The sequence below is a fragment of the Nylanderia fulva genome, unplaced genomic scaffold, assembly GCF_048542155.1.
Source record: "Nylanderia fulva isolate GAGA-0341 unplaced genomic scaffold, ASM4854215v1 Scaffold16, whole genome shotgun sequence".
NCBI lineage: Eukaryota > Metazoa > Arthropoda > Insecta > Hymenoptera > Formicidae > Nylanderia > Nylanderia fulva.
In genome coordinates, this window is record NW_028189835.1 from 2,600,720 (window position 1) to 2,614,998 (window position 14,279).

At 35.5% G+C, this 14,279-nt stretch overlaps 2 protein-coding genes across 3 annotated transcripts; one reads left to right on the forward strand and one right to left on the reverse strand.

Moving 5' to 3' along the window:
• Positions 1-440: 440 nt before the first annotated feature.
• On the reverse strand, positions 441-3,103 carry LOC114940383 (ubiquitin carboxyl-terminal hydrolase MINDY-3 homolog). Its single transcript, XM_029315048.2, has 5 exons — positions 2,752-3,103; positions 1,982-2,381; positions 1,612-1,880; positions 1,189-1,486; positions 441-1,042 (listed from the first exon to the last, which is right to left on the reverse strand). Exons 1-5 carry the CDS (start codon positions 2,855-2,857, stop codon positions 736-738), a joined length of 1,380 nt encoding a protein of 459 aa, XP_029170881.1. The 5' UTR covers positions 2,858-3,103; the 3' UTR covers positions 441-735.
• A 449-nt stretch (positions 3,104-3,552) lies between these two features.
• LOC114940211 (uncharacterized) lies at positions 3,553-14,204 on the forward strand. Of its 2 annotated transcripts, XM_029314745.2 has the most exons (5): positions 3,553-3,623; positions 4,434-4,746; positions 6,314-6,590; positions 6,676-7,248; positions 13,974-14,204. In XM_029314745.2, the coding sequence occupies exons 2-5, from the start codon at positions 4,726-4,728 to the stop codon at positions 14,189-14,191; spliced, it is 1,089 nt and encodes a 362-aa protein (XP_029170578.1). In that variant the 5' UTR covers positions 3,553-3,623; positions 4,434-4,725; the 3' UTR covers positions 14,192-14,204. The 2 variants fall into 2 exon arrangements, with proteins under 2 accessions (XP_029170578.1, XP_029170577.1); XM_029314744.2 differs by lacking the exon at positions 13,974-14,204 and having other exon boundaries at positions 6,676-7,957.
• The last annotated feature ends 75 nt before the right edge of the window (positions 14,205-14,279 follow it).

The window sequence follows — 14,279 nt, forward strand, 5'->3', positions numbered from 1 at the left end:
AATAAACTGCGCGAGAGTAAGTAGAATTTTTTTGAGAACCTTGTCTTGTGTCATTGTAGTAAGCTATTTGCAATCGACCATCATTAAATTCTATTGTGCTGTGAAGTTTTATCGAAATATTCTTTTTTGCAAAATATTTAAAGAGAGAAATTGTGATTTATATATATATATATATATATATATATATATATATATATATATATATAATAATACATATTAAAAAGGTCCCCAAAATACACTTTAATCTCACTGATGTAGACAGTGCGGTGCAATATTTTGACATTAAGAGCCGGTTGTTCCAACTCTTGATAAGTTTTACCCAACAGGTAGCATATCTTCGTCTCTTTTTTTAGAATTTATCTGAAAAGAGACAAAAATATGCTACCTGTCGAGTAAAACTTACCAAGAAGTTGGAAAAACCAGCTCTAAATGATGTAAAATACTTGTAATAGATTTTTACTTTGACCATGTGTGTTACAAATACATTATATTTTCGTGGAAATAAATAACATTTCTTATTGGCAGGAGTGTATCACCAATATTCATCAATACGAATCAGAGGATGGCCGATTTGACTAGACTACGGTCTTAAAATGGTTATTCTCTCTCAACGATATTCTATAGAAGCGCTCGGTCAAGTCACTCTATGCGTTCGGCCCTATTGTATTTGTGTTCAGTGTATGTATGTATAGATATATATATATATATATATATATATATTACAGTTTATAAAGTCTAATTTAAACTAGGATTCCGTCCTATGTCCCACTGTATCTCAATCCTTGGCCACTTTGTCTGCAGGACTGTCAACATTGGATTGCTATCCATGATACACTTCACGGTGCACTCGAGCAATACTGCCTGTCCCATGTGATACTTGACTCTATTTTCCGGATTGCTATGTTGCAGACCATTGTAGTGATACAAGACGAATGTGTCTGGACACATACATGGTTCCTCGGGGAAAAATTCATCCATAAACAATGCGAGAAGTATTATTCCTAGATTTTCACTATCCAATTTCCTCCTTATAATATTGACGCTGCAACAATATTCCAATTTTTAATAAAAATATTTTGACAGATCAAATATTTTGATATTTAATACAAGCACTTTTACTATTTGCTTTGCAGTATCGACACAAATAATCTACAGAGAAACTTAGAGAGGAAGAAAAGGACTACGTACTATTCTGCATCAGTTACAAGCCCTAATTCCGCCATTACATTCTGCAGTTGATTTGCTGCGATAAAATTATTCCCTTCTGGATCAAAGCGTTTAAAAACTCTTCGTGCCTGCTCCGCCGGTGTTTCTGGACTCACTAATCGTTTCTCCATAGAAAAGAGCACGGTTAAATGCGTATCTGATCCTACTACCCAAATCGGATGCGATGGTGACTTTAGAAATGTTCCCACTTCACAATAACGTAAGTGCTCCAACAAAGTCAAAAATCCCACTTTATTCTGTTTATCTATCCCACGTAATTCTGCAAAAGACGTAATATATTAATAGAATGAAGAATGATTCATTATGTACTATTTATATATCAAGACATATAAAATTGTGTTATATAAATAGTCATGTCAAAGAAATACAAAACATTCATCTCACTTAATCCACTAATATCTTGATCATGATCCCAAACATGGCTAACTGCTCGGCCAGTGAGCATTAAATTTATTAAATTTTGACTTCCATATCCATAGGTAGAATCAATCATGGGTTCTATGGGTTCCAACATTTCAAGGCATATTTCCGGAGCCCCTTTTGTACACATCACTGTGTAAAGTAGTAACAAAACACCATACTGATCTTTTAACATTCCAATTCGTTCTGTGAAGAAATCTTCTACATCGTCGATGTTTCTTGTAATAAATATCCTGAAATATAATAAGTAAAAATATCAGCAATGACTAAATATTTAAAAAGATAGTTCCATCCATAATTAAAGGTATGTATACTCTTCTGGCATAAACTATACCTTAATTGAGAATGAAAAACTTCCGATTCTAATCGCTCTTGTTTCGTAACTTGTGTATCACTAATTTGATTTGCTTCGCTAGTATCTTGGGCTGAATTTATTGCAGATTCTGTCAACTTCGAATCAGAGCCTTCATTGCTGGATACAAAGTCATTGGAGTCATTGGCATAGACTATCGAGTACTTAGGATCCCGAACGTTGACAGCCTGATTAATAATTTCAATCATAGCCTTTATAAGTAATTGATCACATTTTTCGGCCTTGTAAGTCTTCCAAGTCACAACATCACTCTCCAATAGTAACTGTTTCAAGATAAATGCTTGAACCGAGGCTATCACTGCGCAAGGCCCTCCTTCTCTCTGTACAAGTGCAGTAGGTTCATCTATACTGAAATAAAAGCCTAAAAAAAAAAAACAATAATTATTAAAGCTACTTGTCTATAAAGTATGTAGCTATAAACTTATAGTAATTTATTATGAAAAAATAATTCTCTGTAATTCTGTAAAGCACACATGCTTATCCCAAAGTTTATTTAGTATCTATATTTTATTCAAATTATTAAATCGATCGATTCCACAGGATTTATGAAGCAAGAGTCTGCAGGACACAAGGAACATCGTGAAGAATGAATTCTCAAGCCGTCTTCATGGAAAAATGATTACTGTTATCACTGTTGATCGGCCATTACACCAATTACACCGGCGCAATACGACGTTACATGACTCATCCCGTCTATGAAATGTCAAATGAGGTAAATAACTCTTCGCTACCTTGCGCCCATCGCTTGAAAATGTCTTCCTTGACGGTCGAACCCCAGAGGAGGGTTTTAATGTTTTTCAGGAGCTCGTCGTCACCTGCGGTGACATTTTCGGCCATTATCTTCCGGATGCCCTCGATGTACGGGAGATTAAAACGCGCCGTTTACACGAATCTTATCTGGCGATGATCATAATATTACTTTCGCGGTCTTTTTTTTTCTTTCCTTAGCTCTCTCTCTCTCTCTCGTGGGATCTCGCAAGGATTATCGGTCACATATAGGCGCACCAACCCCGATAACCTATTTTGTACAACAGACAACTGCCAAGTACGCCGCCATTTTGAACGGTCTCTCCTTTAAGCGAGTTCGCTTTCGGCCATAGACCTGTCAAACTTGTAGACGGAGTCTTTTTTGAAGAAACTGATAGTCTCTAGAAATATTTCTTATTTATTATTATTGTTATTTTTATTATTTATTTTATTACTTTTTTTATTATTTATTTTATTATTATTTTTATTATTTATTTTATTATTTATTATTTATTTATTATTTATTTCTAGGAACTCTATTACTGATAAATGATAAAAAGTGATACGATAAATAACAAATTATCTGTAATCTTATCTCTCTCGAATGGTGTCTTTTTTATTAATATAACATTTAGAATTAATGTTTTTTAATATTTTAATAGAAAATAATTTTGGTAATTATTTTCTCAATTTTTTGAACGCAGTTGTCCGAAACACGAACCTACTTTTATTTTACGATAAATTAGTTTTTATATCGATATAATGGACAATCGATATATCGAAATATTGCGAGAGTAGCATATATATTCTCTATCTCTCTCTCTTTTGTTTTGACGAGTCATGTCGGGATGCAAAGGTAATTAATTGCAATTTTATAACTTTTATTGTAAGATTTTTTCATGCTTTTACGTATCTTGAAGGCTAAGGATGCATTTGCGCAACAATTATTTTGTAATTGTTAGAAAATGAAAATGAATAGTGCGATATATATATACAAAATTTCTATATATATGTATTGCATCTTTCGTTCAGTTAGGGGGGGAGGAGAAATGGGGTTAATGGATTATTGAAAATATTTTTGCCAAAAATTGTTTCACATCACTTTAATATATTTTATATTTTATTTATTTAAAAGTATGTTAATCACGGCAGAATTAATTAACATACATATACACACTTTTCGTAAAGTATATGTATATATTAATATATATACATTATTGTCACAATTAATTCTTGCCGTTATATATGTATACACGCACACACAATATCGGCAAGTATTATATATACAATATAGGACATTTATTATATCCATAAATATATATATATATATATATATATATATTTATACATATATATATTTATTATAAATTATATATATTTTATTATTATTATATATTGTTATATATATATATATATAATTATTATTATATATATATATATATAATATATATTTATACATATATATATTTATTAGAAATATATATATTTTATTATTATTATATATTGTTATATATATATATTATTATTATATATATTTATTATTATTATTATTATTATTTATATATATATATATATATATATATATATATATATATTATAAAATATGTATATATAGATAACTTTTAGTTACATTTTTATACATTCTATTCGTTATTTCTCGTAATAGGGCATTCCGAGTGAAAGTCACGACGACTCGTAAATCTATGGCAGCGGAGAAGGCAAACGCATTCCGTGATGACTCGACGAGGCAGGCGATTGGAATTCGAGGAAAGTACGGAAAACGTTTTTCACGGAAGGGGGAGACCAAACGGGTCCCTTAGCGACAAACACGAACTCTGCTTTGAAAAGCCCCAAATAATGATGAAGATCTAATCTAAAGAGAGGAATGCGTCTTCGAAGGGATCATCGCAGTAAGTCAGTCGGTCAGTCGCTTGTGTAAGCGAAACATCGCGGGAAACATGTTTGTGCGGTGCAGAGAGGCGAGTGTATATTAAAAAATTCGCACGTTTACCTTTTTAAAGCATCGCAATGTACACATTTTATAAATTTTGTCGTAATATATATACATATTTTTTCAATTTTATTTTTGATCGAATCTTCTCGGGTCAGCGAAAATGTCCCGCAGAGATGAAGAAACGAACGTCGTGGTGGCAACGACGAAAAAACACGTAACATTTTATGCAGACCACTTGGCGCATGACCTGCCAACGTTATTTTCTCCTCGAGCACTCGCCTCGCTACACGCTAATCGCGTAGCGTAATTAGATTCTGCCGGGCCTAATGAGTCATAACTATCCGTACGCGTTCGCGGAGAGCTATCATACATATATACTTTTTGCCACAGAGTTCCGAGATTTTATGATATCCTACTTATATGTTATAGAAGTAGAATAACGAGGATTTACACGGAAGTATGTGTTGTTGTAACTTTTCGGAAGTTGGCTCGTTACACTTATTGTATAATTGAAGCAATTCTGGCAACTATATTCTTATACGACATATATAGCTTTTATGATATCTTCAAATATATTTTATATATAATTAGAATTATTATTTTAATATATATGTTTATATTTATATTATTTGATGTATAATTATATATAAAAATTTACAGAATATTCTATATATATATATATAATAACTTTATATATTCTACATATAGAAGATATGTAAATATATAGCAACGATTAAACGTCCAAATATCATCTCTTATAGGTCTCGACCGAGCGTTAATGTCGAAAGAATACACCGGAAACACAACACGATTAGTAATACTGTACCTTCCGTGCAGCACTTTTGACTTCAGAAACGATCCATTCATATAATTTTACCGGCAATTACGGAGTAATATCGGAGAAAGGTATCTTTGTTATATAAGAGCGACCTCTCATTGTTAAGCTAATGTTCTGCTTTAAGTTGTACGGACGTGCTTTGCAAGCCCGTATCGGATTGACGAATCGAAGATTGAAGATTAGAATTTGATTAATTGGATCAAAAGGAACTAAAATTTCCTTGCCCCGATTAGTGAAATTTCAATCTTCAATACGTAATAATCTGATTCATAGCTTAACACGTGTGAATACTTAAAATACTTTAAATACCGACGCTAAGAAAAACTTGTTGAATTTAATATGCACAACATTAGTCCGATCGAGGTCACGATCTCTTATATATGTTCTCTATTTTCCTACATATACGTTTGCAAACTTTGAGACACATGGTCCATCGCTGAACCGGTGAACCACGTCGATTCCGGCCTGCTTTCGCTTTCGTGGTGTCGAAAGAATGGAATGAAATGAGTTTAGAATCTCTGTACACGTGTACACATATACATACGCAGACGTACTCATCCCGCCGTACTCGTGGAATCGGTAACGTTCCATCCATTCGTCGTAATACTCGCGTGTAATTTACGGAATATTATCCGGAAATAATTCGGAACATCCTTCTCTTGACTTAAAAGTGAAACGCCGAGAATACTAAACGATAGAGAAGCAATCTCTTACGAAACGTACGTATATTAAAGTCTACTTATCATTTCCTTAGATTGTGCGATTGCTACTCCTCGGCTGTATCGTCGTGCAATTGACCTGGTTAACCGGAGGATCGACGCCAGATGACAAGAAGACAACCGACGATCTTCGAAGGAGAATTATTTCGTGGTCGGATCCAGCAGCAGAACCGCATTCCAGAATTATCTTGCCATCGAACTTGGATCCTCGACTCTACCCAATATTTAAGATCCACATGTATCACAAGTACAAGATAAATCCAGTGGAAATTGAATCTATAATGGAAGACAACGGCGGGGAGAAACTGAAAGGTAAGAGAAAGAGAAAGAATTTTCGTGCGAGGAGATTGCGCTGCCAAGTGAAAATATTTCATAAGAATCCTTCGACCTTACGTAGACCGGCAAGCGAGAACTCACGTCCCCGCGAAGGAGATCAGCGACCACCGAGAGCGGAATTACGTCAGGATCGCGCAAGGTGAAATCTCCCGTACGACCGACGAAAGGAATTCGTCGGCCGAGGAGGAGACGAAGGTCGACCTGAGTTTCCTCGACAACCTTGGCGGTCTGGCTCCCTATTTGCCGGATGTCGAGGATAGCAAGGCTCCTGACACGCTTCCGAACAAGGAAGCATCTTCTGACAACTGGTACCAAGGCATCTTTAACTGGTTCCTATCAAAATTAGGTATTACTAGCAAAGCGACCAACGTCAATGGGATGGCAATGGTGCGCGAAGGATTCTACTATATTAACAAGACTCTGGAGAAACCAGACGAGACGAAGACGTATCTCTTGCCGAAAGTCAGAGGTCGATATGTCGAAGCATCATGGACCAGCGTTGATCCTCGAAAGAGAGTTCGACTAATCGCCGAATTGGATCGTGGCAACCTAACATTCATTTCCGAGATACCCATCCTACATCCTACTAATTCCAAGGTTACGACTTCTCCGTCGATCGCCCCGTCGTCTCACGGTAATTATAAACAGCCTGTTGTAGAAAATTATATCGTGCAAAAGTTGCACGAAATTATTAACTCTGCCGCTCCGCCAATTCGAGGTGCCGTTAACTTTAATAGAAATGCGACCGCGACAATTGAAAGTAGAAAGTCAAAACGAAATACGTACAAAGGAACAGTAAGAATTCATTCCGAATATTCGAAGGTAGTGCATCGATCGAACGATTCCACCAATGCGTCCGCTGCAAGTTAATTGGCATCTCAATAATAAGTATAGAACTATAATTCTAGTATAGAAGTATTAATAAGAATAATATATAATAAGTAATAATAAGAAGTATAATTCTAGTATAGAATTATAATTCTTATTAATTTTGAGTAGCATGTATACTATTCAAAATTAATTTAACGCTCGGTTAATAATTGTGCCATTTATAGAGGTTTACGAAGATTTCTTGAGTTCTTAATTCTTATGTAGAATGAAAGCGAGTGTAATTAAATAAGCATTTTATCACATGCGATCAAATAATGTGATCAAATAAAACATTCTCGTTATATGTAAAAAATATACATTTTTTTAATTTTTATTTTTCTATTTTTTACGTAAGGATAAGATATTTGTCCATGAATTATGGGCGAATATATTTGCGATATATTCATAGACGACAAAATCTTGTACACCGATCCATCTATATATTAAAGCGGCTTAATCGCAGCGCGACGTTTAAGAGTTTTCTGATGCTTTCGCAAGTTTCATACGATATTATGCGCGTATGGTGAAATTCGTACGGTGAAATTTATCCGGTAAATCGGGCACGAGATGGAGGAACGCATTGCCGAACAGGTGTCCCATTTTACAATCAGATATAATTCATGTATGGATATTCGATATATGCATATGACGCATCATGCGCCTCTCTCTCGCTCTAACTCAAAGTATCTACTCAGGTAGAATATAAAACTCATAATAACATCATCATGATTTTATTACAACTTAAAAGTTATCTGGACAAAAATGATTCAAAAATGATTTAAAGATGACAAAAAGAATTATAAATTTAAAGCTCCCTAATATAATCGCTTTATAGTTTTCAAAAAATTTATGTTACTTGAATATTGTTAGAATATACGTGAACAATAGAATAAATAAATAATTGTAATATAAAAAAAATTTCCAAAATGAATTTTAAGTGATGTCATCAACGATGTTATTATAAGTTTTACGTTCTACCTGGATATACTACGAACTGATGAACGGTATTCGCATCCGCGGGAAGTATGTATAACGATTCGGAACACACGTAAGAGAGTTACACATATAACGATGTGAGAAACGAGAGGAAAAAGAAAACGGGATCGACCACAAAAATATTCGCGGAGATCATCGGGGAGAGATTAGGCGAAAAAAAAAGACTGAGATACATATACGCAGCTACGTATGTTCCGGTCCGGTATTCGTTCCCCAGAGAGAGAGACGTGCGAATCGCGAGGTGTTGGTTTTGCAACACGTGTAGTATATACGTACTCGCCGTAATTAGTTTGACTTTCACCCATCGCGCTCACCCATGCCGTCGTCCAAGTGGGCGGCCATGGTTGAGGACCTATGAGACCCCCCTGTCTCCTTCTTTTGCCATCCGATCGGACCAATCGAACGATACGGACGAGTCGGTGCGATTTTTCACACCGACAGGAGCAGATTTTGAAATCGATACGGGGGCCGAAGTCATATATATGTTTATATCGGCCAAGGGCGCGTGCGAATTTCTCGGTCCTTTTTCTCTCTCTTTCTCTCTCTCTCTCTCTGAGAGATAAATATTATTATCTCCATTATTATCATATACATTACATTACGGGTCACAGGCCACGCGGGAGAGTCCCGTAATCGATATCGTTTAAATGTCGGCGACGTATTAATAGGTAGACAGATCCCGTCAGCCTTGAGTCAATCAGTCGAAAGTCTCTCTTAGATTCTCCGTGGTTTCGAAAGATTAGGAGACATTCGGATTTTTATCGTAGAATTTTGGGATCTCTAGCGATTGAATATTATGTATTATATATCTAAGGGTAGACGAGAGGGAGAGAGAGAGAGAACAGAGGCGCCTGTATAATGTGATTTCGACACTTGGAGAGGATTATAGCGACGGAGAAACCTTTTGCCATTTTTATATATAATCTCTTAGGACTGTTCTTTTGAAATTGCGTGTCATGAATTGCGAATCTCCCCTGGCAGATATCCAGGCGCGCGTTTAACATTATAAGATATGCTCTTATAAGTCCCTTACTGCGACTCTGCGCCTTGGATTATGACATCGAAAGCGAAAAGTCATGTATATATTTCTTGCAAATGTTAAACCGAGATCAAACAATTTGCGCGATTCGTGTTTGAAATTAATTTATAAGAGACGCCAACGACTATTTTTTTTTTCGATTCACGGAAGATCATTTTGATCAATTAATTATTTTTCGCTGAAAATTTCATTTTATTTACTCTTCACACAAATTGCGCGAAGATTAAAAATAGAGTTTTCGCCATCTCATCGATTGTGATGACGTCAATCAGCTGATTCCTATTAAAATTAGTTGATTTCTGTCAAATCAGCTGATTCCTGTCAAAATCAACTGATTCCTGTCAAATCAGCTGTTTTCTGTCAAATCAGTTGATTTCTGTCAATCGTATTTACAGTGTAAGAAAACATTCTTTCATAATTAAAGAAATCGAGAGTAGTTGAATGAACGTGCTAAAAAAATGCGGACATAATTGATCGTAAATAGTATCCGAGGCGCAATGCAGATAAGAATGTAAAGGTGAACGTATACAATAGAAGGCAATCTGGAGGAATCGTCTAAGATTGAGAACAGCTTCCTCGATTTATCCCGACGATCCGCAAGATCTCTCCTAATCTCTCGGCTCTCTTGGTGAAACTCGTCATCCACGACGACTGCGACGGCGGCGACCATTAGTCGCGTAACTTTCATGCGAAAATCGTATAATGTTATTAATTAGAATCGACATTTGCGCGTGACAGCTTGGCCGCTTTCGCGACGACACTTTGTATATATACATAAAACGCGGATCGATTTTTTCAATTGTGCATAGCCACGAGAATAAACATTGAGTAACCGACCTCCTATCTCGCGTAGTCGAATAGATGTGTACCGAGAGTAAACTCCTCCGGGATTTATCGCGCCGATTATATCACTTATAGCTAATTGTTTACGAGCTTCTATTATGATTTCTCGTTTGTAATAACCGGGGAAAACACTGTAGATATGGTTGTACAGAGATAGAGGAGGGGGAGGCAATCTCAAATCACGCAATCGCTCTCGTCAGTCGGGGTGGGCAAAGTACCCGCGTCTTACATATAATAATAAATAATATATGTGCGCGCGCGTTAAAAGAGCTGCGTCATACTATGTACATGTAATATTACACGGCGAGTACGTTCACTCGCGTCTCCGACGAACGCCGTAAAATTTATGTAGCGTCGGATTTATGCGATTCGCTCTGATACCTTCGTCCTGATAACGTCGCAAAGAGATGCACCTAACGCGATAAGTAGAGGGCGGGGAAGAAGAAAACAATTCCGACCGGATATCACCGAATATCTCTTCTTTCCTCGCGAGCTTTCCATAAATCAGAGAGAATCATGTGTATTTTAAATTCATATTTTTTTAATCTTTTTTATACATCTGTCAAAAACACGTGTCTGATTCGCCGCGAGGCGAATCGTATATCTTGCGATCCGCATAATTATAATAAGAGTATCTCGGTCCGATCGGGTTTTCGATAGGCCTAATTGGTGACAAGTTAAGAGGTATAAATTGGATTTATATGGACCTTTATTATACGGAATAAATTAACGAAATTTATAGCCGATTAATTTGCACGCAATATGTCAATTTTCAAGGGAAAGATGATTATAATAAAAATCGCGCCTTATCTCTTTCGGTAGAGTATAGCTACGCATTGAAACATTTTTATTGAAAATAGGAATCGAATAATACATGTTATTTTAAAGGTCTCTTTTAACTTTACAGCTATTTATAGATATTTTTTTGAAAATTTGCATATAAAAAATTATACATATATTTCTTGTGGAATTCATATATGATATATTTAACACTATCACTTTTATATTGATATATGATATTTTGTATCTCATTGGTATTTTGACATTTTTTAAAATGTTTTTATATAAAAAACATACATCTTGGCAATTCCGCAAAGATATATTATGTATGTATAATTTTTTATTTTTAATTGACGCATTTTTTTACATCATAATTTTAACAAAAAAAATTTTTTTTTTTTAATTTAATATGTATAATTGGCCCACGAAGGAGGACCACCCTGACTTACATCATCCTCGATTTGTGTTTCCGCGAATTTGTACAAGGTGTATCTAAAATAAGTTTGAAAAATTTGAGATGATTCCCTTTGTCGAAAATTTAAATTACAAAATTAAATATCCACCAAGTTCCATTTTTTAAATTTGTCTATAATTTAAAAAAAATAAATAAATAAAAACTCCTTAAGGAGGAATATAAGAGTACCTGTTTATATTAAAAAAACCCTCCTTAATTTTGGAGAAAAAATCACCTCGTAAAATTAATCTTATTTAAATACACCCTGTATATGTGCATATATGTAACTTCCGTTCACGAGGATGACACGTCCGATAAATAACTCGGCGGTCAAGCGCCCGAGGATGAAATCCGCGAGTGAAATGCTCGGACGCGCGAATGCGCGACGCATATCAAAGCCTCCTGGAGACGCATTCGCGATATCCCGCGATCCGCACACACCGTTTTACGAATGCCGGTCATATCCCTCCATCGTCGCGATCGCGTAACGCGCGCCGCTACCCGGTACAAGATAGAGAAGCGAATTCGCACGTCCCGTTGCTCTCCTCCCGCGTCGTCACACGTCGTCCAGAGACCGCTTCGCGGACGACGTACACCGGATAATCGCACGGCAACAAAGTAAAACGTTCTACGTATACGTATGTATGTGCATGTACGTGCGTTACTCGCGGAAGAAAGTTATACATTGGGTAACGAAGCGATCGTCTGACGTCCGGTAATGGTAGCGGGAGTCTCTCCGGGTGTAGATAATGAGTCTCTAAGGAGTACCATTGGGATTAGCATATACAGTAGCCGCGGCTTTTTTTTTTTCTTTTATATCTTCTAGGCCTACAAGCTATCTCTTCTACTCTGTTTCTCTCTCCGACGTATTTGCTGTACGAGCGAATGATGAATAATTCATTGGTACCATCGATCGGGAGTAGGTAGTTATGTCAAGAGCGATTTCGCACCAGGATTCTCGTGATTACGATACGAGCAATGAATAACTCCTCGTTTCTAGCATCAGCATTTTAGGCACCTATATATCGAGTTAATCGGATATTTAATCGATAGTAAAATATAGCTTTTTATTAGCCCACGGTGTCGTCCAGAAATACCTTTTCACGCATTTTACGTAATGCGTGTAGAGTATGCGGTAACCTGGCGTCTGTCTCTCGGGGACGAGGAAGAAAGTGAAAAATATTCCAGCATCATCTTCCCCAGGACGATATATACTATTATTTTCATTTGCGCGCAAAAATCTCACCGTTTTATATTTCTTCGTTTTAAATTCGCGTTTGAAACTCGCTCGCACAGTTTCCTCAATCATTATTTTGCATTCCCTCTTGGTGAATGGAGTATTAGAATTTATATTGTCCGACGTAATTGCTCTGAGAACTCCGAGATTAAAGAACGAAACGATCGGTGGTGAGTTTTGTATAGGTATTTTTCATTTGTCGATTTTAATTTTAAATCGACTAAATACGAGAAATGTGGTATAGCTTTTACTTTTGCGAAACACATTTATCATGCCCGAGTTGAAATAAAAAAATTTGACGTTTTGCGAGCGTGTTCTAAATCATTAAGTTAGTTCTATAAAAAAAATGTATTCTCAAAGTAAGAGGATTATATGTTGCAAAATTTCTCTTAACATATCAAGTGTTCTTAAAACTAAGAATATATTTTTTGTTAATGTCGTAATAGTCGTTTTTACGGATTTATTTGGCATTATATTATCATATTGTTACAGCAACATATATGGTAATATAGTGTTGTAATTTATTATGCACTGCAGTGTTTGTCACTGAATGATTTTAATTTATTAGAAGAATGTATGAAATTATAATAAATCAAAAAAGAAAACGCTTGAACGATTTAAAGGAAGTGTTCACGAATAAATAATATGTAACCCAATTAAATCGTTCAAGACCCAGGTCTCGTCCTTTATGGTCGATCTATATGTCTAGCTTTCTTTGATGTGTGCTATGAAATAATATACTTTCTTGTTAATGTAAGAATACATTTTTATATAAACTAGACTTTTATAAATTTATAGACGAAGAGAATTTTCCCTTATTAGAATTTCCGCTGAAAATCATGGTAGTCGAGGGATAATATATTTTGTAAGAGTTTCTCTGATTAAAATATTTATCACACTAAAAATATTAATATCTATCACAATAAGATCAGGGTAAATTCTAAGAAAAAATTCTCTGTGTAGTAGTATATACTTATATTTTATATAAATTAGATTTTTTAATAAAATCTTGAAAAAATTCCCATCTTAAGCTAAGAGAATTCTTTTGAGAATGGGGCGTTTAAAATAAAAAATAGAAAATTAAAAAAAAAAATAAGAACACAATTTTGTCAGTGTATAATTCAATGATTGAATTTTCAGATGCGCACGCAAGACACCCCAGGATCGGATTGATCATCGATAATCGTCGTGAGAAAATTGACTTTCATCTCGATGATATATATATATATATATATATACAGGAAGAAAAATCTCGGTCAAGCGACGTCAGAGCTAGGCGGCAAATTGTTCCGCGGGACGATGAATCTTCATCTCGAGTACTTTCATTTTCTCCATGCCGTGTCGCACCTCGTGGATAAGACGTACGTCTGTTCGATGTGCCGGGTCGAGAGCTCGGCGCCGAGAAGGAGACGGCGGATGATGATGATGATGATGATGATGCGAAAG

Bases quoted from the DNA above. Each gene is read 5' to 3' on its own strand.
- LOC114940383 (XM_029315048.2), bottom strand. From the start codon at position 2,857: ATGGCCGAAAATGTCACCGCAGGTGACGACGAGCTCCTGAAAAACATT. The intron at 1,881-1,981 runs GTATAGTTTATG...ATTATATTTCAG, and splicing joins GTTTTTCATTCTCAATTAAG to GATATTTATTACAAGAAACA. The intron at 1,487-1,611 runs GTGAGATGAATG...CGTCTTTTGCAG, and splicing joins TCAAGATATTAGTGGATTAA to AATTACGTGGGATAGATAAA.
- LOC114940211 (XM_029314744.2), top strand. From the start codon at position 4,726: ATGTTTGTGCGGTGCAGAGAG. The intron at 4,747-6,313 runs GCGAGTGTATAT...TCATTTCCTTAG, and splicing joins TGTTTGTGCGGTGCAGAGAG to ATTGTGCGATTGCTACTCCT. The intron at 6,591-6,675 runs GTAAGAGAAAGA...GACCTTACGTAG, and splicing joins CGGCGGGGAGAAACTGAAAG to ACCGGCAAGCGAGAACTCAC.